Source organism: Cupressus sempervirens, chromosome 5, assembly GCF_028749045.1.
Source record: "Cupressus sempervirens isolate cs-2001-9-10 chromosome 5, ASM2874904v1, whole genome shotgun sequence".
Lineage (NCBI taxonomy): Eukaryota > Viridiplantae > Streptophyta > Pinopsida > Cupressales > Cupressaceae > Cupressus > Cupressus sempervirens.
In genome coordinates, this window is record NC_143122.1 from 864,710,661 (window position 1) to 864,737,808 (window position 27,148).

The 27,148-nt window shown below is 39.6% G+C and overlaps 1 protein-coding gene across 3 annotated transcripts in view; it reads left to right on the forward strand.

Annotated features, from left to right (window-relative positions):
* The first annotated feature begins 449 nt into the window (after nt 1-449).
* LOC149558653 (UMP-CMP kinase 3-like) overlaps nt 450-27,148 on the forward strand; it is a 219,602-nt gene continuing 192,903 nt past the window's right edge. For 2 of the 3 annotated variants that reach the window (XM_089832781.1, XM_089832783.1), the window contains exon 1: nt 451-676. In XM_089832781.1, the coding sequence (XP_089688907.1) occupies nt 560-676 (117 nt within the window). In that variant the 5' untranslated portion in view covers nt 451-559. Of the gene's footprint in view, nt 677-27,148 lie in introns of all 3 variants that reach the window. The other variant, XM_089832782.1, reaches the window with a different exon arrangement.

Below are 27,148 nucleotides of genomic sequence, written 5' to 3' on the forward strand. Positions count from 1 at the left end.
TTCAAAACATGAATGAACAAGAGATCCAAGATTACTACAATGACCAATGTCAAGACTTCCCACCTAATATTATATCAAGACATGTAAATGATCTCACTCATGTAAAGATTCACAAACTTATACTTTCTTAAGACCTATAAATGATTAATAATCACTAGTATACACTTCCAATATTATATACTTTCAATAAAATACTTTATAAATTCAACTATAAATTTATTATCAAATTCAGAACACACTATATAAGTTACAATCAACATAACCATTACATCTCCTTTGAATACAAATGCTAGTAGTCATAAAAATAAAATTATTAGCTTATATTATAATAATAGAAAACAAAAATATATTATTCAAAATATTTCTAAATTCCTTAGATTCCCTTTCACCACCTACATCACATGTCTGAAAGTTCCAAGTGCATGTACCTATATCGCCAATTTTAAAAAATCTATCCATTTTCCTTTGCACGGCATTGATTTAGATTTTTTGCGGTCCTTCGAGCCACTTCTTCCAAGTCTAACGTGGTTGACCTTATTTAAATCTTGGACAAGCGGAGATGATCATGGGCATATGGCGACCCCTGAAAAGACTGTCAGTCATTCTTCTTCATCAGTCTTCTTCTTCCTCCGACGTAGTTAAATCCATATCAATTATATCACCATTCAGGCATCAGGTGAAACAATTTATTGCAATTTCTTCATTTTCCTCAGGTCTGTTCGCTTATGTATAACGTAAACCTTTTACATGGTACATTGAATACAAAATTTAACATTACCCAGTTATTAGTGGTGTTAATGCAGTCTAGTCTGTTGCAGATATTTTTCATTTTCGTTAAATTATTTAAAATTTTTTTTGTATCGATTAGTAGGTATCTCAGATTTGAAGTCTTAGTATTACGTTCCACTTGAACATTACCAGAATAGAATTTTCCGATGTACTTATTATGCATCTTCATGTTAATTTGGAAAACAAGTTGAATTTTGTTCACCTAGGAAACGGTTCTAGATTCAAACTTCCAAGAGTTACAGATAGACAAGTCTAATTATACAAAGAGCACAAGTTATAGATAATGATTAATATCTTCTTCACCAAAGTATCCAAGGTAGAAATTGAGTAGAAATTTCATATAGTTAATGCTTATTAAAAAATTCGCCATTTAGATCTCTGAAAAGTATTGTTTGGATTAATTTGTGAAACTCAATGATGAATGTTATTAATAACTATGACGAGGACAAACAGCCTGTGGAACTCACAGATAGCCAGAAAAAAAATAAACATGCAAAGTTTAAAACAAAAAAGTCCAAACACTGCACCAGCTAAATCTCTTTTTCTTTCTGCAACTTGGATCTTCTGCTACATATCTTGACCAGGAATCAGTAATTCTTGTTATCTTTCCTTCTTTGAACAAATTACTCAAGGTGTTCAAGTTTAGTGTCTCAGTGTAATTGATCCCAATATCTTTGTAAGCTAAACACTCCATGATGTAATGCCATGCTGTCTCCACCTCTTTTTGAGTGCAATAGCAACATCTTTTTTCTGTCCACTCTTCTATTATCATCCAACTTCCAGTTTCATATCTATGTTGATGCAAATTAGTTCTTATCTGAGCAATTAACACTTGCTTTCCATTTATTTCCATTCCTAAGTAGTTCTTTTGTGTATGATCATATGTGGGATTAAATTTTTTGATGTACTATTCCTTTTTCCTCTCAAGTTACCCTGTCCACATGCTTTCTTTAAATTTGTCTTGCACAAACTGTTTTATTCCCCGTTGTTATTTGAGCACTTCTTTATGTCAATACCCCACTTATTCATCCATTTATTGCTTGGTTTCATCCACACACTCTTCCTTCTATCTAATTCCTCTTTTGCTGCCATTTTTGGCCAGTGATGCAGCTCCATGTTCTCTAATCATCTTATTTAACTTAACCAGGACATAGTTGATGCCTCACTTGGAAAAGCCCTAGCCTCTGCCAAATCAATCTCATATGGAATAGATAATCTAATCTTGAGGTTATTTGTGATTGAATGTTTCTGTAGTTTCTTTGTCTCCACTTCCTTGTTGAAGTGTTGCTAGCCCATATCTTGCAACCATATACTACCATTGGAACCCCTAAAAGCCCAAAAAGATTCTTTTAAAAACTTCTAGTCCCATAGGTTGGCTCTTGTGCATCTATTTATAATGAGTATAATGCTTTCCATCCTCCTTGTATCCTTTTTGCTTTGCATATTTCCCAACTGATGTTATTGTGGCAAATCCAAGCTACTTATATTCTAAGTGCCCAGTTCGGATTTGGGTTCAGATATGGGTTTGGAGAACTGGTTTGCCTACATGGCGAAACATATTAATCTTCACACAAAACTTCCAAAATAACCCTTATTTGCCCAACAATGAAGACACAAAAAGCTACCAACAGTTGGGTCGCTTTGCCATTGGATTGTGGAAGCGCTCTTTGAATTTTACAGGGTACATCTCCCCGATTAGATATAAAAAGAATGAAATTAAGAAATGCTTTTAACCTAAAAGCAAGAAAGGTTTACAAACATCTATCCATAAACACGACATAGATGCGAAGGGACTAACTAATTGAAAAGAAACAAAAAGTAAATGACACAAAATTCATTTACCCAAATGCTGCATGAAAGCAAAGACAAAGAAAAGTATATCATTCTTCCCAAATACATGAGTAACTGCAACTCATAGTCTGAATGATAATCATGATGATGATTATATGTAACAGGTACATGTTCAAAGAAAACCAATATCATCCCAATATGAATATTAATCAGAAAATAAACATCTAAACTCAAAATTTCAGTATGCTGATATTTCCTTTCTCTAAACACAACAAATTAACAGAGATTCTGCTGTTCTTGTACATAAATCACTATCTGAGAATAAGATACCCCTTTCCCTGCATTACAATTAAGATTAAAACTTCTTCCCTCCTGTAGCACAAAGTCTACTAGAAAAAAGAAGAAAACCCCCCTCTTCTACAGCACAAAGTCTTAGAAAAAGAATCCCGAAAACTGGAGCCTCTTCCTCTATCTTTTACTAGCATATTTATTTCTTTCCCATTGATGGTTACCGGTTATAATAATTGGTTCTTGAAATTGTTTCTTGAATGTTCCGGTCTTTTTACATTCTCAAGAAGTTTCCAATTCTTCCCCTATATGTTTACCTTTACTGTATGGCAAGTAGATTTGAATAAGCTCTTTTATCGGGTCTGATAAGAGAAGGGATGTGTTTCTTTGTTATATTGACATGTGTCATTATTGGAATACTTCTTGTATCATTCAAAGGGGGGACATAACTGACCATGTTGTTGTAGTGTACACAGAGACACAAACCTTACCAATATATAGCCCTCCACACTTGTCATGAGAATCATGAAAAACTGATCGCTACCATTTATGAAATTCATAGGTTTCTATCTCACCTAGGTCTTATCCATTATGAAGCTTCTTTATTTGCTCGAGGAGTACACCCGTTGTGTGAGTTGTGTCCCCTGTTTTGACCAAAAATGGATCTGCAAAGTAATTGAATTATAATGCCCGATGACTTCAACTAAACTGTGTTTTCCATTACACTTAGTCCCTAAATTCTTCGGCTTTGTTCATATCTCTTCTGATTGAGGTCATGAAATTCTATGGTCCTTTCATGTATGTCATTGCGATTCATGATGCTAGACTGTGCCAAAAAAGCTACATGGTTGCTTGATGTAGGAATATTATTATATTCTCTCCTAAAACTAGGTGATGATGCCTAGTCTTTGTACGTTGACACAAAACATTTGGAGATCTTCGATTACCCTTTGGGTGCTCACGTCGGGCCCACACCTTCTCCTAAGAGACTTGAGCTCACACACTTGCTCTTCGAGCACTATGCTCTTGACATGCCATGACATCAACACCATTTGTGTCTATTCTTCATTCATCAAGATCTTCATGGAGTGGGGGCCCGAAACTTGTCAAAACAATGTTTTTATGAATCAAGCATTATGCCAAATAGTTCATGACTATCATTACCACTGTGACCTTCGTGTGGTAGCTAATAACGATGGTGTCGCACATTTTTCCAAATGTATCACAGCCACTATCTATATTTTATATGTCCATTATTGTCAATTGGTGTATATCAATTAGATCAACTTGTAGGGAGCTTGATAGACTCGGGACTTTTTTTGGTTATTATTCACACACTGTCAGCAAACTATTATCATAATAGTATGGGCGTTCTGTCAAATGGTTTGTGGACAACTTCCTCACTACTGAAAAATGCTTGTCACTGCATTTTGATGACTTCTACCATGTGGATAGTGGACTTTGACACTTGACCTGCGGGCTACATGCCCCCTTATAACTGCAACCCGATTGCATTAGACTTGATCATGGCGCCTTTCTTCATATTTTAGGTGTACTTGTGCCAATGACACAACCGGCACCGATAAAATGTGGCTTCACTCTTGACCACCCTCAATTCGGCCTTCCTGACACTCGGGCCTCTTGTCAAACAACTTTGCAACTTGGTGTTGGTATGATTATCGTGATAACTCTCGGAATTACATGCAATGTGATTAGGCTAGGCTTGATAATATTTACATAAATGATGACCTGATATGGTATGGGCTTGGAGAAGTCGGGATCCAATACAGATGGACGCCACATGGATTTGCTTTGGGCGTGAGGGTAAATTCTATCTCTTGCCCATCATAGATATTTTGACATTTCTCATGGAGAGATGGGCATTGAGCTCACTCATAATAGAATCCAGTGATTGCTGCTCGTGTGCCATGTTCAGGGGTCTCCTTTAGTTGCTTAGAATAATACCACAAGAATAGTAGTCTTCAGAGGTGACTATAGGCCAAGTCCCTTATGTGCTATGATGGCTTAGAGTCTTTCAGTTGAATGATCATGGCTCAAAGTTTTGAGCTTTCGATGATTCAAGCCAATGATCTCGAATAATTACTAGTGTAGGGTTACCTTTATTTAAAATAATGGCTTCTTCTTTATATATATATATATATGTGTGTGTGTGTGTGTGTAGAGCTTGTGGTCTCACTTGTCGTCGGTAGAAATTGTGTATCAGCCGACGGGTCCCTTCGGAAAGGAAATTGTGTATCAGCCGACGGGTCCTTTCGGAAAGGAAATTGTGTATCAGCCGACGGGTCCCTTCGGAAAGGTTCTTGTTATGTAGCGACATGTTGTATGTGGCCAACGGACTCCTTCGGGAAAGTTCTTCGGAAAGTATTTATAACCTCTTCGGGAAGCATTGTAATGATCAGATCTTATCATTCAAGCATAATGTAATTATCTGGCATAAGCAAATAATAAGAAGAGTTCTGCTGTTCGTGTTCGTGTTCATTATCTATGTGCAATTCTTAATTAACCTATGCGGTAAACATTTGGCGCCGTTGCCCGATGGACCTGGTACGCAAGCAGGCGGATATGAATTAAATGCCGAATCAATTGAACAAAGATAAGAATAAGTTGAAGGAAAAGGATGACATACGTGTCGCGCAGGAAAATTTAATTCTGGCACAGTAGACAGAGCGTCGAAGGAGATTTCAAAAGATTGCCGACAGAAACAAGAGCGCGGAAGGATTGTTGAAGGAGACTCGACAACAGCTTGATTTGGTGGAAGAAGCGAGGGAGGAGTTTCTGAACCTGCATACGCCATGGGAAGAGAATCCTGACGGAAGGAGATCGACTCGCACGGCTCGGAGTGCCGAGGGAGCACGAGCGTGGAGTGACCTCTTCGTCCGAGATATACTTCCGGAACGAACAGTTTCGGTTGACGAACCCTCTTCTTCACCAAACAGCGCGGAAGTCGAAAACAGTGCGGGTGTTGCAAATAGCGTGGGTGTGCAGAATAGCATGGGTGTTGGAAATAGCGCGGGTGTGTAGAACAGCGCGAGTGTCCAGAACAGTGCGGGTGTGCAGAACAGCACGGGTGTTCAAAACAGCGCGAGAGCTCAGAACAACGAGGGAGTGCAAAACAACGCAGGTACACAACAAAACCCCCAACATATAGTGATAATGGCAGTTCCAAAAGAAAAGTTGCCTAAATTTGATGGTGATGAAGCAATTGATCCCATTCGACATTGTAAAACATGTGAAACGATCTGGGGGGCAAATGGCATAACAGATAAAAACGAATGGATCCGACAATTTCTTGCTACCCTATGGGGTGTTGCGATTGATTGGTTTACTGATACTGATCCATAAAAGTTAAACAGTTGGGATAACATTAAGAAGGAGTTCATCGCAGAATTTCAACTTCTGCGTGACAATAATGAAATTGTAGCAGAGATATTCAATACCAAACAAAAGAAGAATGAAACAGTACGGGTCTTCGCCAAGAGGTTGAAGGACTTAATCAGTAAAATGGAGAATAAGCCTTCAGATGGGCTCCAGAAAAGATGGTTCATGGAAGGCCTTCACCCGAAGCTGCGAAAGAAGATGAAGATCGTGCCACCATCAACATATACTGAAACATACAATCGGGCATTGAACCTCGAAAGTGAATAGAAGACAAAGAAGAAGAAGAAGACCAGCTCATCCGATTCAGATGACGATGAGCCTTCGGGAGAAGATAGCACCGATGATGAAGGCAGCAGCAAGAAGGTCCGTGCCCTCCAGAAGGACATGATTCGAATGATGGAGTTCAAGAACATGAACAAGGAGACTAAGGGCAATGACCTATGGTGCACGGAGTGCAAGAAAGAAGGCCATACGAAGGGATCCTGCCCTAAAGATCAATTTTGTGAGATTTGCCAGATTCTAGGACACTCGGTAATGGAATGTCCTTTCAACCTGAAATCAAGAACACCATAGCAAGTGTTCCTCATGCAAGAGGCATCCCCGTCAGGAGGGAACGGGAACACCAGTACGGAAGGTGCCACATCAGGCAGATACAGAAACAACCGGCACGGTCAAAACAACAAAAATAGCAGCAACAACAATAATGGTGGGAGGAGTCAAAGCCAGTACGATGCCAATGGCCGGCTGATAGTTCAATGCTGCGCATGCAATCTGTGGGGTCACTTTGCTCGAGAGTGCACAACGACTAACACACCGAAGTTGCTATGCTGATGGTGTGGACCGGGCAATCATGACGATGCTAAGTGCTCGAAGTCCGGAGTAAACTTGATTACCGTCGGGACAGATAAAGAAGAGGTTTTGGCCATCACACGGCAGCAAGCGAAAGTGTACCCCGACCTGGCGAAAGAAAAGAAGAGACTAAAGGAAGCACGGGTAGAGATCCAGAAAGCAACACAGGCAGAAATGGCACACCTGAAGGACACGCCTGGTACCTCCGTACGGAACTACGCAGAACAGAACATCGTACGACAAATATTGCAAGCCGAGATACCCATCAGGATAAATGATTTGTTGCTCACTATGCCTTAGCTTCGATCGGCACTCACAAACATCGTTCCCATTGCTAAACTACCAGGAGAACATGGAAGGGAGCAAGAAAGCGGAGCAAGTACAGCGGACAAAAAGGAGGAGGAAAGTGGTGCAAGTGCAGAAGATCTGATGTTGTTAGCTCTTTCATCCGGACGCTACCCAACGGTTGTTGAAATGGGCATTCTCGGGACTGTGCTAACGGACACGATCGTGGATGGAGGATCCGGTGTCAATGTGCTACCAGAGGATACTTGGAAAAAGTTGGGGCAGCCGACATTATGGCCACCTACCTTCCAGCTGTTAACAGTCGATCAACATGGAATCAAGCCATTGGGAGTACTCACATCGCAACCAGTGACGATTGGAACACAACCGTTCCTGTTGGACTTTGTCGTGATCCCACTGAAGCGGAGAGGATATGATGCCATTCTGGGCCGGGGGTGGCTGATACAAGCCAAGACAAAGCACGATTGGAAGAAAAATACTTTATCACTTGAAAGCAAAGGTCGAAAGTATGTCATCGATCTACACACTCAGATGGTTGGAGAAGAAGTTCTATCGTCGGATTCCGAAGGAGAAGATGATGAGAGGAGGCAGAGTATGGAACCCGATCAGGAGGGAGTCCTACGATTGGAAGGAGATGACGATCTGGATTCGGTAAATGGTCTTTACCATTGGCAGATAGAGGATTACGAGCTCTTTCCAAGTTGTAATATGCTAAGGATCGACGAAGGTAAGAAAGAAGGAAATGAATGTCCGAAGGAACACAGAGAAGCCGAAGGAGGAAATGAATGTCCGAAGGAACACAGAGAAGCCGATGGAGGAAATGAATGTCTGAAGGAACATGGAGAAGCTGAAGGAGGAAATGAATGTTTGAAGCAACACAGAAAAGCCGAAGAAGGAAACGCGGGTATGACTGAAGCTGAAGGACAGAACATACAGTACGAACCCAAAAGAAGGAAAGATTCTACTGTACGACTGCGTCGGAAGAAAGTATTACGTCGAACCACAAATATAGCATAAAGGTATCGGCAACAAGGAAGACACACGATACGGTCTGCACAGGCAACAAAGAGGAAGGGTTCAATAAAGTTGTAGCAGTACAGAGTGAATGTGTTATTGACGGACAGAAGGGGCAGCTGATGGAGTCCATGGTAGCGAGCTTCGGGAACAAACTGGGCGATATGGAGATGACATAGAATAGGCGTAGCAGGTTTCAACTCGGACAGTGGGTGTTGAAGTACGAAGACCGGAATGAGATCAAACCAGGCAAGTTCAAAGTTAAGTGGGTCGGGCCATATCAGATTCGGGAAGTAGGGGACAATGGAGCAATAAAATTATGGACTTTGGATGGATAGGAAGTGCCTCAGGTGGTGAATGGCTCGAAGCTGAAGGTATACCACGGCCAGAAGACTTCTGCGTCAGAGAATGGCCTTCGAGCGACCCCTTCGTCGTTGTAGACCGACGATGCCGACGGTCGAAGGGAAAACTGACTCTGCTGTTTTAAAAAAAAAAAAATTTATAAAAAAAAAGAAAAAAAATGGAAAAAAGTATGGTACGGATTTTGTTTGCTCACCGTATGGTTTTCACTTGGTTTTTGAGATTTTGAGATGGTGTACGGTTTTTGGAGGAAGAGTACGGTTTTGAGGATTGAAAAGTCTAAAGATGTACGGTTTTCTCCTGTACGGATTTCTAGCAGGTGTATGGTTTTGCAGATTGTAAAGTATGAGATGTACGGCTTTCTCCTGTACGGATTTCCAGCAAGTGTACGGTTTCCTTTTTGGTGTACGGGTTTCAATATTTGAAGACAGTGTACTTTTTTCAGGAGCTGCACATTGTAACATCAATTTGAGACCACCGTACAGTCTTTTTAAATAGTCTAGGAATGTACGGATTTACAACTTGCTCACCATACGGTTTTGGAAGTAGTGTACGATTTTTATTTGAAGTTGGTGTACGGTTTTTAAAGCTATTTTAACCATGCACCGTACGGACTTTATTGAAATCATCGTACGATATCCCAGTACGGATTTTCAACAAAAAGTTATGGTACGGATTTCTAGTACAGTGACTGTACGAATTTTTGGGGGGGTTGATCAATATGGATTTCTACATGTGCTGTACGGATTTTTGAGGAAAGCCATTAACACTGCGGATTTTGGTCGTACGGCATACAAAATTTGGAAGTAAAGACAGCGTACAGAAATTATAATTTGGAATGCGAGGTAATTGTACGGATTTTTCAAGCATATCATGTGTACGGATTTGGATTCCAAGATTATAGATTTTGAAGAGTGGGGTTTTGGCGTATGGCTTCTACTTGCTATTTGGTAGCATAGAAGGGTGATAGGAGGTTTTCTATAAAAAAAAAAATTTGACAAATCAAGAATGCTCAGAATGAGTATCAGATGATGCCACAGAGTAGAGGAAGAACCAACGATTGCTAGAAAGAGTGTAGAATTGGCAGAAAATGACAGAAATGGTGTGTTCCGTGCAGTTTTGTGTGGGTTCCAAAGTGCTCATTTGGTCTTGGCGGCGAGGGCGCTGCCCCTCAACCCCACCCTGTACTGCGACAGGGAGCACACCTAGGGCGCTGCCCCAGGACCCCGCGGGGGTGCTGCCCCTCGACCCCGCCGGGGGCGTTGCCCCCTGGACCCCCAGTCATTGCGAATATCAGTCGTCGGAGTCTAACCAGTTGAGAAGACTTAGAGCTGCTGCAGGCATGGAGTGTCTGTGTACCAGAGGCACTGAGAGTAGGTGTTGGCCGTGAGGCTGTCTTGGTGGATGTGTAGAGAGCTCGGGAGGAGCTGATCATCCAGTTGGAGGCAGTGCGGCGACACTTGGTTTAGTGTACTCGGAATTGGAAGGCAGAAAGCGGCACAGGTGGCTATCAGGGTCAGATGTCAAATTGGCTAAGGTGATAGTGTTGAAGACCAGTTAGTCAGTCAATGTATTTTGGTTGTTGATTTGTCTGAGAGATTTTGTAATAGTCGTCAGGAGACGACTTTTCTTTTTGGGGGGGATGATGTCGTCAGTAGAAATTGTGTATCAACCGACGGGTCCCTTTGGAAAGGTTCTTGTTATGTAGCCGATGGGTCCCTTTGGAAAGGTTTTTGTTATGTAGCGACATGTTGTATGTGGCCGACGGACTCCTTCGGGAAAGTTCTTCGGAAAGTATTTATAACCCCTTCGGGAAGCATTGTAATGATCAGATCTTATCATTCAAGCATAATGTAATGTACTGGCATATGCGAATAATAATAATAAGAGTTTTGCTGTTCGTGTTCGTGTTCATTATCTGTGTGCAATTCTTAATTAACCTATGCGGTAAACATCACCTTTGGAACATATCGAGGAATCCCACTAAACATACCCCATGAATGTTTTTTCTTGGGAGGATGTTCATGTTTGATGAATGTTGGTTAGATCCTTCCATAACTTTGTTCTTCTATCAACTAAAAGAATAAAGCCCAATCATGGACATTTGTGAGTCTTTGATCAAAATCATGTATGTGTCAGGGTATGAGGAGAGCTCATTACAGCTATGTATATCGAGCCCTTATTCTTCAATAGTGAAAACATACCCTCTCATGCTGCGACTTGATTCAGAGATGATTCAAATTAGCTCTAAAGTCTAGAGTGAGAATGAACCATACGTATTGATAAGCTCATGTGTGTATTCCTTCAATAGCATTGTAAATTTAATGAATATCTCGATATCCCCAAGTTATTGTTGCATATTTGATTTCTCTGAATTTGAGATTTGAACATGGAACTGATCATTTGTGCCTTTGAACCAAAAAATTGCTGTTTTGAACTTGAATCTGGATTTGTTTCATCCTTTTGAATCATCGAACTCCTGAATTTGCAAGCTTTCGAACTCATGAATCTGCATCCTTTGATTGGTAGATGCTAAGTCTTCGAACTCTGAACCACTGAACTTGTTCAACAGGCAAAAAGTGGTTTAGAACCACCTTGTACCATTTGAACCTATTCTCTCGATCTCGAATTTTGGCACATGTGTCCTTTGGTTTGCTGTTATAACAATTAATCTGAACATTGCCTTCATAAAACAAGACTTCACAAAGCACTTTTCAATATGGATTATGGGAGACTGAAGAAAAAGAATGAAAAAACCGTCAAGGGGACCGAATTTCCAAGTTCGAAAATTGAGGGGTGAAACACCAACTAATAGGTTCATTTGTACAAAAATGTGTTATATGTGTATGTGTGTGTGTGTGTGTGTATGTGCGCGCACGCGCGTATCATGATTCACAAATAGTGCCAAGGCCAATGATATCAGCTGCACCAATAAGAATATCACTGCCCAATTCCTCCAATTCATCAATTGCAAGCTAAGAACTAGAAGTATACAAGTCTGTATACTTTGCATTTATATCCCACATCTTGGACTCTCCTTTGTATTCATTCTATTTGTGTTAAGGGAGACACAAGTTGAAATGCACATATACTAAATTATCCGCTCTTTTTGATTGCAACCTATTGCTCTTTATTGAATGGATGAAAGAATATGTGCTCCAATTTCTTTCTGATGTAGATGAACTAGCAACCTATGAAGACAAGATAAAGTAAACAACTAAAGTGAAATTATTGAAGATACAAAATTACTAGCAACCTATGAAGACAAAGTAAATTAAAAAAAATTAAATGAAGCTTACCTGTAAATAATTTTGATTTCAAGGGTCTGCAGCAATTAGAATTGGTGGCCTTGGAGGTACTGCTAACTATGAGCATCCTTCCTAAAGTGATGACAAAGAGCATCATTTACTTAGACCCCTTGCATTCACAAACTCTATGAACTCATTTATAATCAAATCTCACATATCATCATCAAGAAACAGTCTAAGGAATGTTGCCTTGTACCAATCACTAAATATCTATATAGTGGCTGTCTTCTCGGCATATTAAGATATTGGTCACTATAATATTTTGGTGTCAATGCATAGGCAAACAAGTGTAGAGGACTGATCACCTTATTCCATTGTTCTACAAGAATTTCTTGCAAGTTTTTGAAGGTCTCCGCAAGGTCTTGCTCTTTGTAATTTATGATTTTCTTCATCTTCTCAAGCATTGATTCTATTCTGTCATACACTTCTTCAAGACAAGGCCTATCCATGCGAGCTCATAATGTGCTCAATGAAGCTAAGGAGATAGTCAACACATTTTGACCACGAGTCATCCAATATCCTTTTTCAGTGTTGCTTTGCCTCCATATAAACTAATTATTACTAATCACCGTATTGTAAAGTGCCACTTTCACTTTCACAAGTCATCTCAAGATGATTAAGTTTGATGCAAAATGGGTCTCAATAACTTCTAATAGAAATTAGAGCAAAAAAATAGCAATCAAGTAGACAAACTTAAAAAAATTATACACATTACGAAACCAAATTATGAAAATCAGATAATGTAATTTTATTGATTTTTTTCTAATTATTACTTCAAGTACAAGTTCACTTACCTTCAATAGCTCCAAATTTGAGAATAATCTAAAAATTCCTTGATACATGTGGTGGTTTGTGATGAACATTTGGATTTTCTCATCTTCTGTGTACACCTCTTTGACCCACCCAATTTTATTCCCAATCTTTTGTACATTAAGATTGAGTGAGTAGACCGTACAAGGTGTCCAAAAGATATGCTGATATTGTTCTTTAACCAACAAATCAGCAACTCTACAATTCTTGGCATTGCTTGTTATGACTTGGATAACATTTCTAGGTCTCATCATCTCAATGGCAAAGATGAAAATATTAGCAATGAATTGCCCATCTTTTATTTGCCCTTCACAATCCACGGATCTTAAAAAAAATCCACTTCCATCTTCTCCATGTTAATACTATGTCAACAAATCCATATCCACTTCAATTGATATAGCTATTGTCATGGCTCACACAAAGATTGAATAGTGATCAAGTTATGATTTCTTGCATCTTTCCACCCATCTAAAACAATTGATGTTCTTATCTCAACCCATTAATCCTTATGAGCTTCATGCATTCTCTACCCCCTGGACCTCTCTTTCCAACAAATTGTTGCATATTTTCTCATAATTGGGGTCCTTATACCCTCTTGGAGCTTCATTGACACTTTTTAACTTCTTCTAGTATGGGGAGCAAACAATATTGAAAGGCAAACCATTTGCATATATGCATCTTGCTATATTTTGGTTATCAATGTCTTGACTCTCATTTTGAAATAAAGTTTCCAAAAGCCCCTTTCTTTTGTGTGTAATGGGTGCTTGGTTTTTAATTTTAGGCTTAGCTGCAGTAGTATAAAAGGAGTGGTCTTCTCTCACAATATTTGAAGATGGGGGCTGCACTCCCTTTGATTTTTTTAATGGGCATATTTTGTCTATGTGCTTTTCTCTCTTTTTTCTTCGTGCTTCGTATATATTTTAATACTGTTTCATTTGGTAGGAACACCTTTTTTCAAGGGCATTTCAGGACTTATCTTCCAAGGTATCTACACAATTGGTCTACCTCCTGATAATATGAACCATTCCTTTATACTGTTGATAATTGTAGCTCATAAAGGTAAGTTAGAAGTAGAGTTCAAGTAGGACTCTACTTTGAGAAAGTAGAGTTCAAGTAGAACTCTACTTTATCCACCTAACTAATTAAAGTAGTCGCCTAAGAAGAAGAGCTCAAGTAAGACTCTAGTTTATGGAAGTAGACTTTATGTAGGACTCTACTTTATAGAAGTATACTTCAAGTAGGACTCTATGTTATGGAAGTAGACTTCAAGTAGGACTTTACTTTTCCCAACTACTATTATAAAAGGAATCTAAGGGTTAAACATAATTCAATAATCTTTCTCAAGAAGGATATTGGGAGAGAGAGAGAAAATCAGAGAAGAGATTTCTGATTTTCAGCAGGGTAGAAGGAAGGAAGTTTACAACAGTTAAATGTAAAGGAGAAGGTAGCAAGACTGAGTATATTCAAGGTTTGCTGTTTTGTTTGTAACTTGTTTCAGAGCCATTTTCCCATGTACTGGGAGCTCTTGTAAGTTCTGAAGTTATTTTGAATTATGAACTGATTGAAGAGCATATAAACTGTGTTTTGCTTTTCTAAGTTTTGTGTTGCTTTATTTTGTTAAATAAATCTAGTAGTGTAAATCTAGATTTGATCTATTTACCTAGATACTAGATTTAAGAAATTAACATGGTATTAGAGCTGTAAGCTACAAGACCGATATGGCAGTCAGCAGTCTCAGGTTCGAGGATAGGCTAGATGGAGTTTCAAACTTCTTGCCATGGAAGTCGAGAGTCATGCTGCTTCTCATAGGACAAGACTTGAGGGCAAATGTGGAGAAGGTTCTTCCACTACAAACAGATCTTGCACTTCAAGCAGCATAGGATAAGGACACTAAAGGACAAAGGGTCATCCTAGATGCTATAAAGGATCACTTGATTCTGCATATAGTAGAAAAGACGAAAGCCAAGGACATGTTTGATGCCTTAGTTGATCTCTTTCAAAGTGACAATATGAACTAGAAGATGGTTTTGAAGAAAAAGTTCCGAGAGTGTTGGATGACCAAATCTAATAATGTTACTAGTTACCTCATGAGGATCACACAGATCCGTGATCAGTTTGCAGCAATTGGAGAAAAGATCTTGGATGAAGAGCTGGTGAATGTAGCTCTAAATGGTTTCACCAAGTCATGGTAACCATTTGTGGAGGGAATTTGTGCTCAAGAAAACATTCCAGATTGGCAGAGGCTATGGGATGATTGTATTCAAGAGGACACTCGTGAGGAGATTAGATCTAACTAGCAAGGAGGTGGTGATGAAAACTTGGCCCTCATCACTAAGACTAAGAAAAGAAAAGGGAAAGCTTTCACCAAAAAAGGTAACAATTATGGAGAAGGAAATCATCCCGAAAAGAAGAAAGACTTAAGCAAGATCAAGTGCTTTGTTTGCCATAACCAAGGTCACTATGCTTCTCAATGTCTAGAGAAGAAGAAAGGCACAAGAAAGACACAACACGTAGCAGCAACAACAGCAACAAAGACTCAATTGAGTGAATTTGCAACAAAGTTTGAGAATGATTTTTCCCTTGTAGCCTGTCTTTCTACCAACACTATAGTTAGAAGTGCATGGTACTTGGACAATGGTGCCTCCCGTCACATGACTGAAGCACAAGAGTTGTTCAGTCAACTCTCTGAGTATGAATCAGGGATCACTGTGGAGCTTGGCAACGATGTTTTGTATGCAGTTAAGGGACAAGGAATCGTGTAGTTTCAGCTTGAGTCAGGAGGATCAATTGATGCTTAGGAAGTGTTGTATGTACTTGGTTTGTTGAAGAACTTGTTGTCCATCTCAATTATGGAGGACAAAGGTTACACAATTACCTTCCAGAAAGGGCAAGTGTTTATATGCCCAGAGGGAGCCAATCCAAACACAATTGTGAGGATTGGAGTTAGGGAAGACAACTTATATAGGCTATAAGGTAACTCCATTTAGGCACTGGTGCATAACAATGAGAGCTTGTGTGAGTTGTGCCACAAGGGGATGGGGTACTTGCCTCACAAAGCACTACCTATATTAAGAGAGATGGTCACTGGACTTCCAAACATTAGTTTGGAGCAAGAAGGGGTATGTAAAGGTTGTGCTCTTGGAAAAAATGTCAAAGCTTCATTTCACAATAGTGAAACTCGTTCCAAAGAGATTTTGGATCTAATACATTCTGATATTTGTGGGCCTATGTCAGTGGCATCAATGAATGGTGCATCCTATTATGTCACCTTCATTGATGATTTCTCAAAGAAGACGTGGATCTACTTCATGAAGACCAAAGATGAGGCCTTCACTCTATTCAAGGAGTTCAAAGATCAAGTGGAGAATCTCCAAGGGAAGAAGATCAAGGTGCTAAGATCAGACAACAAGGGTGAGTATACCTCAAATGAGTTTAGAGATTTTTGCAAGGATGCAAGAACCAAGAGGGAGAAGACAGCTGCCTACATTCTACAACAAAATGGAGTTGCAGAGAGGAAGAACAAATCTATCATTAGTTTTGTAAAGGCCATGATCCATGATTAGAGTTTGCCATTATTTCTACGGGCAGAAGCATGCAACATAGCCGCATATTTACAAAATAGGAGCCCTCACAAGGTTTTAGAGGAAAAGACCCTAGAGGAGGCATTCACAGGGATTAAACTGGAGATAGGACACCTTAGGATTTTTGGTTGTCTAGTCTATATTCATGTGCCTATAGAGAAGAAGACAAAGTTGGAGCCCTTAGGTGATAAAGGCATTCTTGTGGGATACAGTGAAGAGTCAAAAGCCTACAAGGTCTTTATACCAACGCAACATAGGACAGTTGTGAGTAGGGATGTGAAGTTTGAAGAAAACTTGGCATCCAAGAAATCTCATGATCCATCGACAGTTATAAAGGATATTTTGCTGGAGGATTCAAAAGGTGAGAAAGAGTTCACAAACCTCTAGTACAAAGGGCCAAACTTAAAGAGAGGGACAATTAAACCCTTTTGAATTAGTTAGGAGGCCTAGATAGTTTGAGCAAATCTTGAGAGATGCCCGGGAACATGTTGAGGCTCCCAAAACCACATTTAAGTAGAGTAGGCCTCCACAAAAGTTCCCGATGTATATGGCCTTAATAACCAACATCCTAGACTTAGAGCCTTCCAGCTTTGAAGAAGCAGCTAGCCAAGAGGCGTGGAGAGATGCCATGGTGGAGGAGCATAACTCCATCATGAAGAATGATTTTTGAGAATTTGTGCAAAGACCAGTGGGGAAGTCAGTAGTGACTTCTAGATGGCTGTTCAAAATCAAACATGCGACAGATGGCAATGTGAAGTATAAAGAAAGATTTGTGGCCAGAGGATTCTCTCAGAAAGAGGGAGTAGACTACAAGGAGACCTTTGCTCCTGTCGCTAGATATTCTTCTATTTAAGCTATTATATCCATTGCTTCAGAGTTAGGGTGGATGATTCACCAGATGGATGTGAAGACAACATTCCTCAATGGTTCCATTGAGGAAGAAGTATATATAGAGCAGCCACAGGGGTTTGAGGTACACGACAAAGAGTCACATGTATGTAGGCTTAAGAAAGCCTTGTATGGACTCAAACAAGCTCTGAGGGCATGGTACTCCAGGATCGACAACTATTTGCAGAGCATGGGTTTTACCAAGAGTGGGGCAAATTCTATCTAAGATCCTCATCTTGGTGCTCTATGTGGATGACTTAATTCTTACAATGGTAGAGAAGTTGGTCGTTGAGTGCAAGTCAGATTTGGTAATAGAATTTGAGATGAAGGACATTGGGTTGATGCATTACTTTCTAGGACTTAAGGTTTGCCAAAGATCGAGAGATCTTTCTTGGACAAGGGAAGTATACAATGTAGATCCTTAAGAGATTCAAGATGGAGAACAGTAGATCAATGGCTACTCAAATGGTAGCTAACTTGAAGAAGGTTGATTCTTCAAAGTCAGAATTGGTAGATTCTAGACAATATTGGCAATTAATTGGCTCATTGATGTATCTCATCAACACTCAACCATACATTTGTGTTGCCACAAACACCTTGAGTCAGTATATGGTAGACCCAAGGCAAGTTCATTGGATCACAGCAAAGCATATGCTCAACTATTTGTAGGGCACAGTGGAGTATGGTTTGCCATACCTTTGTAGAGATGGGGTAAAGTTGCAAGGGTATTCTGATTTAGATTGGGCAAGGACTGATATAGATCGGAAGAGTACTTCAAGATGTTGTTTTTGTTGAGTAATTCAGTGGCCTCAGTTGTAATATCAAAATTAATGCATGGAATATGAAGCCCCTATCAAGCTCTATGATTGGTGATGTCCAGTTATCTGAGAGGAAATTTGATGAATAATATGTGGACTCACGAAGATCCTTGAATAGAGCCACGGTTACATGTGATTGGTTGGTATCAATAAAGTATGTGAATAGTTTGGCAGAATGCCAAAGGTGTTCGACCAAGGTGAAATGCTTGTGGATATTTAAAAATGCTTTAGAGAACACTATGGCACATATGTGTAAGCATGGGAACAGTGAGGTGAGTTATTTCACAAATGCTCGCGAACAAAGCACTACATATAGACGCACAAAAATGAGCCATAGCTCCCCATTTTCATATGAGTTTAGCTGTGCAGAAGAGGTGCTAATAATTGTTTTTCTAAAATGCTCTTAGTTGGACTAGTTAATGCAAAGGAAGAAGCTAGATGGTGTCATGTGTATAACAATTTCCATGCAAATGAGCCAATTAAATGCTCGGTGTTGGTAGCACATCCATTGTTTAGATTAATGAGAGTCTACAAAAGTCAGCAAAACAAGGTATGTTCGATATTTCAGATCATAACTCAAATCTTCTCTTAATTTTACAAATACAAAAGTATAGGTAAAAACCTAAAGGCAAGCTCGATGAATCACATGTGCCGGATACAAAAAGGGAAGTAACATGTGTTTGGCAAAATGCCTTACCCCATGATGTCATTGAGATCAAAATTTGGGGAGGTCAAATTGGATAAATTATATCAGAAAAAGAAATGCCGCATTTGTTCTGAATATTATTTCTTTTTCTGAATTTTGTAACTCCTACTAATGGTGTATAAATATGTTGATAGAGCATGTTCTCCAATTTCCAATTCTGTGAGTGCTTAGAATTCTTTTCCATCATGCAGACAACATTATGATCTTGCTTCCTTATTCTCTCCCTCGCATTCAACTTCTTATGTTGTTGAGTTGGATTTATTCCACCACTATTTTTTACTATTTATGAAAGCCTTTTCGTTTCTTTTCTATTCATTTGCAGCCTTGCTCTGATACCATGTTAAGTAACATAGATTGTGTTTGCAAATGTAATTATATTGCCATTGTTATAGATATGTTCCAAATGCAGATTTGGATCTCACATAAGTATGAGAGAAGGAGACATGTCTCCAAGGTTTAAACATCATTAGTTAGTATAAAATAATATAACTAACCATATATATATATATATAAAAGAATATTTATATTATCATCAATAAAGAAACTCATGATCATATCAATTTGACTGTAATTACAACTTAACACTCCCTCTTAATTAGCTTAGTTAGGAAGGATTGATATAGAACATATTATGTTCTTGAGTATCCGAAGAGATATCATCTCAGTATGATATTCCTAGAATGACATATTTAAGGATATCAATATAAGTCCATCAACACACACATATATTATATATGGAATCTGCTACGATTCATAATGAGACTAAATTTCTCAACACCTTTTCTTTTAGCAAGGTGTAATGTTCCCATTATAAAATAAATAATAAATTAAACTTTGTAATGGGCCGATTGATTTAATTTATCTTGGACCCATTTTTATTTTGTTTTTGTAATTTGTGTCGCCGTCGGATATCTTTGTACACCCTTGGAAAGTTTCCTGACGAGTATTTAAGCACGGCTTGTAGGTAGTCTGTAGGTATGCTTTTGGATTATATTTCTCTATACTACGGATTCCTGTTGGAGTTCGGCATTGTTTTCCATTTTGGAAGTGAAATACCTTCCCTATTTGGCTGGTGTGGTTTCGGTGGGACTTAGCCCTCACCCTATTCTGTTGGTGTATGTGTTATTTTGATTGGATCTGGCATATTAGAACATTATTCTTTATTTGCATTCAAGTCTCTCTGTTTGTGTGAATTTCCATCTACAAATTCTCTGTGTTTTGTATGTGCAAGTCTGCGTTTCAGTTCCAGTTGTTTACCCTCTCCGTATGGCCTTCTTATCATTATCGTACAACCTGTCAAGACACCATACAACCTTCCAGCCACCGTACAGCTTCCATTTAGCATATCATTTGCTCCCTGTACGGCCTCTCCATCTTTTCCTTCCCACATACTGTCCTCTCTCTCTCTCTCGTACACTGCTCCGTACGGCTTGAAATTGCATTGTCCTCCTGTACGGCCTTCAATAACTATACGACCTTTTGTATAGTCCATACGGTTTCTTAATCCATTGTAGTGCATCATCCAACATCCGTACGGCTAACCTTCCACCTGTATGGCCATCCTAGTAAGTTCGTAGGGCATCCAAACTGAAGTACAGATTGCATCTTCTCTGGTCTCAACATAGTCGTACGGCCTCCTAAATCCACAATATTCATTGAGGTAAGTCGTCCTTCCAAGTAACAGTTCGGAGGAGAACATCCCAAGGCACTGGAAAGACTTCTTGAGGTACGGAGGAGAACATCCCGAGGCACTGGAAAGACATCCCAAGGCATGGAGGAGAACATCCTGAGGCACTGGAAAGACATCGTGAGGCACAGAGGAGAACATCCCGAGGCATTGGAAAGACTTCTTGAGGCACAGAGGAGAACTACCCGAGGCATTGGAGAGACTACCCGAGGCATGGAGCAGAACATCCTGAGGCACTGGAAAGACTACCCGAGGCACGGAGGAAGAACTACCTGAAGCATTTTGCTATTGGGAGCATACGACAAGGCTACCTAAGTAATTGTCTACAAATCGAGTTCACCTACAGGCCAAGTTCACCTTAGGAACATTACAGTGGTATTAGAGCCTTTGATCTTGCCTGCCTGTGGAAGTGAATGCAAGTTTATACTCGGAGGAGAAGACAAAATAACCCTATTGATAGAATGGCAGATCATCAGGATCCTACAATAGAACTCATGGATCTTTTAAGAGAGCTGAACATAAATCAAATGCAAATTAATGAAACCCAAAGGCTTATGCAGGAAACTCTAGAGAAATTGGCCAAGGGAAAGACAACAGGAGAACAAAATGGGCATAGTGACGATTCTATTTCGGGAAGGACAAACTTTCAACCCTCATGCTCTCGACCTTCAATACCCATCTTCCTTCCAAGGACGAAAGCACCACACAAAGGAAGAGAGGCCACTTTTGAGGAAATGCAAGAAAAACTTCAAGAAGATTGGTGGAACACAAATTTGGAAGGTGATATATCTTACAGAGACTATGTTAATCTAAGAATGAGATATTCTGGCGGAGGAAATCGTGGTTATTTTAATGATGATCTTAGGAGAAAGATCGGAAAGGTAAACTTATCGCCATTTGATGGATCTGGAGCCATTCCGCACAATCATGTGTCCTAAAGGTAGATACCTATTTCCAACTCAATCCAATGCCCGAAGAGGAAGCAATCAAGTTCATAACACTTCATCTGGAAAGAGTGGCGCATGAGTGGTGGCATCATGGACTGGTCACTCTCGGTCACGACCAAGTGACTTCTTATGTTGAGTTTACTAAGAGACTCATTGATCGTTTTGATGGGAAGGATCCTGAGCTAAACTTCAAAGATCTAGCTCAACTAAAGAAAATGGGCACGGTAGACAACTATGTCACTGAGTTCCAAAGGTTGTCCATATTAGTCAAAGACATCTCTGAAAGACGTCGAATTGTGTTATTCATGGATGGGCTGAGAGAGCCTTTGAGAGGCTAGATCAAAGGGTTCAACCTAGGTACACTCAACGAAGCTATTAAGAAGGTGCGTGATATGGCCGCATCTTCCTCCAAAACTCACGCAGTTACACCAACACCATCCCCACAAGAAGACAAAGACAAGGAACCAATTCAGAAAAAACCTCAGTTTGATGAAGATTCTCAGCATGAACTCTGGAGGAAAAAGCTCTGTTTCATGTGCAAAGAACCATAGGGTCCTGGTCATTGCTGCCTCGGGAAGGGAAAGATTCATTACATTGAGGTGATGCTTGATGACGACGAAGAACAAATACTTGCAGTGACTGACGAAGAAATTACCCAGCAGGAGAGAATAAATGCCCTGATACAAAAAGGGGATTCCATTGCTACCCTCACTACACTGATTGGAGGTGGTATCTTCAGAGTTCGCGGCACACTTCACAAAAAACGAGTCCCAATTATGATTGATAGTGGTGCCACACTCAATTTTATCAATTCATCTTTCGTCATTAGTAAAGGCCTGCACGCAGTTGAGCATGGCGGAATTGAGGTTAAGGTTGCAAGAGGAACCTTGTTACCTTGCACTCATGTGATCCCACAACTACAAATTTCCATGGGAAACTATACCATGGCAGATGATTTCTTTGTCATAGATTTGGTTGATATTGATATCATTTTGGGCATCCAGTGGGTGGAAACTCTTGATCAGTACACTCAAAGTTTCAAAAGGATGGACTTTTCATTTGAGACAGATGGCAAGAAGGTGTTCCTAAGAGGAATGTCAAATAAAGGATCGAGGGAAGTCACAATCAAGAAGATGGAGGCAATTTTTAAAAAGGATTTGGCCCCAGATGTTGCAAGTAAAAACAAGATAGTCAACACCTTACCGTATTCCTTGGATAATTGGTGGTCCCATCTATTGGCTGAGTATTCCAAGAACACTTTTGCATGTGAGTTGATGGATGGTTATGTACGTGATGAAAGATACAAAGTTATTGATGATATCATTTACTTCGATGGGAAAATCTACTTAGTGCATGACTCAGAACTGAAGGAGTTGATTACGGAAGATTTAGAACCGGGTTTGCATTTGCTTGAGGACAAGCAAATTTTGGGATGAGAGGACTGTAATATTCCTGTTATAAAATAAATAATAAATTAAACTTTGTAATAGGCCGATTGATTTAATTTATCTCGGACCCATTTTTATTTTGTTTTCGTAATTTGTGTCGCTGTCGGCTATCTTTGTACACCCTCAGAAAGTTTCCCGACGGGTCTTTAAGCACGGCTTATAGGTAGTCTGTAGGTATGCTTTTGGATTATATCTCTCTGTACTACGGATTCCTGTTGGAGTTCGGCATTGTTTGCCATTTTGGAAGTGAAATACCTTCCCTATTTGGCTGGTCCAGTTTCGGTGGGACTCAGCCCTCACCCTATTCCGTTGGTGTATGTGTTATTGTGATTGGATCTAGAATATCGGAACATTATTCTTTATTTGCATTCAAGTCTCTCTGTTTGTGTGAATTTCCATCTACAAATTCTATGTTTTGTATGTGCAAGTTTGTGTTTCAATTCCAATTGTTTACCCTCTCCGTACGACCTTCTTATCATCATCGTACGGCTTGTCAAGACACCGTATGGCCTTCCAACTACTGTATGGCTTCCATTTAGGATATCATTTGCTTCTCGTACGACCTCTCCATCTTTTCCTTCCCACATACCGTCCTCTCTCTCCGGTACACTGCTTCGTACGACTTGAAATTGCATTGTCCTTCTCCCTTACGGCCTTCAGTAACCATACAACCTTTTGTATAGTTTGTACGGCTTCTTAATCCACCGTACAACATCATCCAACATTCGTACGACTAACCTTCCACCCGTATGGCAATCTTGGTTAGTTCATAGGGCATCTAAATTGAAGTATGGATTGCATCTTCTCTGGTCTCAACATAGTCGTACGGCCTCCCAAATCCACAACATTCATTGAGGTAAGTCATCCTTCTAGGTAATAGTTCAGAGGAGAATATCCTGAGGCACTAGAAAGACTTCCCGAGGTACGAAGGAGAACATCTCGAGGCACTGGAAAGACATCTCGAGGCACGAAGGAGAACATCCCGAGGCACTGGAAAGACATCTTGAGGTACGAAGGAGAACATCTCGAGGCACTGGAAAGACATCCTGAGGCATAGAGGAGAACATCCCGAGGCATGGAGAAGAGCATCCCAAGGCACTGGAAAGACTACTTGAGGCACGGAGGAGAACTACGTGAGGCACTAGAAAGACTACCTGAGGCACGGAGGAGAACATCTTGAGGCATTGGAAACACTACCCGAGGCACGGAGGAAGAACTACCTGAAGCATTTTGCTATTGGGAGCATATGACAAGGCTACCTAAGTAATTGTCTCTGGATTGAGATCACCTACAGGCCAAGTTCACCTTAGGAACATTACACAAAGAGGGAAATTAACCAACTACTATAACTTTAATATAAGTTTAAACACTGTTGTGAGGTTTTCACACCATCGCCCCAAAACTTTGGGGACCCCGTTTTTTGGGCAGGCCTTGGCAATTTTCGCAGATTTTTGGAATTTTCCGGTTGCCTCAGAATTTTTTTTGGAGTTATCTAGAGGTTTCAAATTTGAAAAGTTTACACCTTCAATGCCTTCGGGCAAGGAGGGATTTGATTTGGTTTATTTTTCACCCCGTGCGAAATTTGATTTTCTGGAACATGTAAATTTATCCTTAGGCCAAACAAAATTCAAAAAATAACATTCTTTCGATGGTTAAAACGAATACTTGGTAGGATAAAATTGCAAACTTTTGGATTTAGGTGATTTTAGGAAAATTTGAAATAATTGTATAAGTTTGAGCATTTTCAAAACAAATCTTTAGATTTAGTGATTTTGGAAAATCTTGAATTTTTTGGTGAAAAAGGAAATTTTTCATAGTGATTGAATTTGGAGTTTGAGTTTTGACTGCTAGGAAAAGGATTAATTTTTGTTAAAAAAAAAGAAGAAAAATAAAAATTGCATTGGAAAATTGAAATTGGATTAAATTGCAAAATCTCATTAAATTGGTTGAAATTTAGCCTAAAGGGTTTTAGAAACGTTAAAGAAAATTGGTAAATTGGAATTGAAAATTGATTTTAGCTTGTTAGATTTGATTTTTATGATATTTTAATTGCCAAAACATTATTAAATAAAAATTTTGACATCTCCTAGGCTTACATTGTTTTTATTTTGCAATTTTTGATCAAAACTAGCAATTAAATGGGCCAATTTCCCTATAGGCTAAGTAATTTTAATGTTGCATTTAAATTTGGGCCTTTAATTAAGGGGGTAATTTAATTTTGTTTTTCCTCCAGGCAGGTCAGCCCACTTGGAGAGGCAAAAAGTGTAGTATAAGAGGGGCTTTCCCTCTTATTTTCTCATTCCGTTTTCCTCCTCCTTGGGTGTGCAATTTTCTTTTAGAGGTGAACTTCTTGCTTGGGTGATTTTGGGGCAAATTTTCCATTTCTTGGCAGCATTTTTCCCCTTGTTTGGGCGAATTTCTGCCCTAGGGCGATTTTTGGAGCAGATTTGATATTTTTCCAGTCAGGGCGATTTTTTTTGAAGTCTGATTTTTCCATTTTTGGGAGCAATTTTCTCTTTCCAAAACTGGGCGATTTTATTTGGTGAAGAGGACAATGTGATTTAACATCTGATTTTTGGCAAGTGTGGGCAATTTTAATGAAGTCGAAATTCTAATTTTTGTTAGGGCATCATTATTTGCAAGGATTGAAATTTCTAAGATCTGATCCGAACTTGAAGAGGATCCGATTATTGGTAAAGGCAGATTTAAGGTAAAATTCTATTCATTTTTAGAGGTGAAGATTGATTTTAAAGGCGGATTCTATTCCTTGTTCTTGCTTGGTTTGCTTCCCTTATTTTCTTCTTGCACTCATCATCCACCACTTCACCATTCTATTAATAGTTTGAAGTTGAGAGATATAAGTGTAGATTTCATGATAGCACACTTTGAGAGGCAGAAATAAGCTAGACCATCCTAGGATTGAAGTTGAGAGATATAAGTGTAGTCCATCCTAAGGTAACGAAGAGGCAGAAATAAGTGGTAGTCCCACTCCTAGGATTGAAGTTTGGAGATTGATAAGTGTAGAGATAGGACTTGGAGAGGTAGAAATAAGCTAGATTCTATTGATAGAAAGAAGGTTGGAGATTGATAAGTGTAGTCAATATCATTTAGAATGAAGGGGCAAAAATAAGTGTTTAGGATGGTAGATGTTATGTAGTGGTACAAAACTGATGCAGGAACATCTTGGGTTGCTTTGTAATCCTGCACTTTTGTTCATTCTGCCAGTTGCTGCCGAATTTCAGTTATTGCTGAGCATTTAGTTGAATCAGAGTTCTTAGCTGCTGTTGAGTGATCCTTTAGTTGCTAAGTGATCCTTTGATTGCCGAGTGATCCTTTGGTTGCCGAGTTCTCTATGGTTGCCGAGTTCTCCGTGGTTGCCAAGCGTTGGAGGATGTCGAGTTCGTAGTAGCTACCGAGTGATTCTTTTGGATGCCGAGTTCATGCGGATGTCGAGTGCCAATATTTTGCAAGGTCTTCATTTGCCGAGTAGTCTACGTCTGGTTCTTGTTTGGGCCGACCTTTGTTGCATTTAATTTTGGTATAGGTAGTTATTGTGAACCGACTTGTGGTTGTGCATGAATTTAATGTAAAGTTTAGTTTTGTGATAGGCTGACCTGTGGCCGCACAAGTATTTAAGGAGGTCTAGGATTGAGTTTTAGGGGAGATTTTTGGAGGAAAGTCAAGAGCAAGGAGCAGAATGCAAAGTTGGTTCATTGAGGATTGTAATTGAATTGTTACATGGCTGTAACTCAGAAGGCCTTACAACTGGCATGTATGTTAATTACCTGATGAATGTATAAACATCATGTTCTCTCTCCTTGGTGTAGTTCTTGTTGTGTTTTCCGCTGTGTTAACTCTTGCAGGTTGGTTTGGATAGTTGGGTGTGCCTTTGGCCCTAGTTATTTCCTTTCTCCTTGCACCAGGTAGTATCAGAGCCAGGTTCGTCCTTGTGGAGATTGGATCGTGTAGAACCCTGATTCGGATTTGGTTGTAGGATTGCAGATCTGTGGATTTGACTTATAACTTGCAGAGGGTTATGATCTTGTAGGAGCCTAATTTGTAAAGATGGTTCGTGGTAGAGGAAATGCCGATAATGCTATATTGGATCAATTGAGACAAATTGCAGCCAGATTAGATGCTATGGAGATAGTCTAGAGGA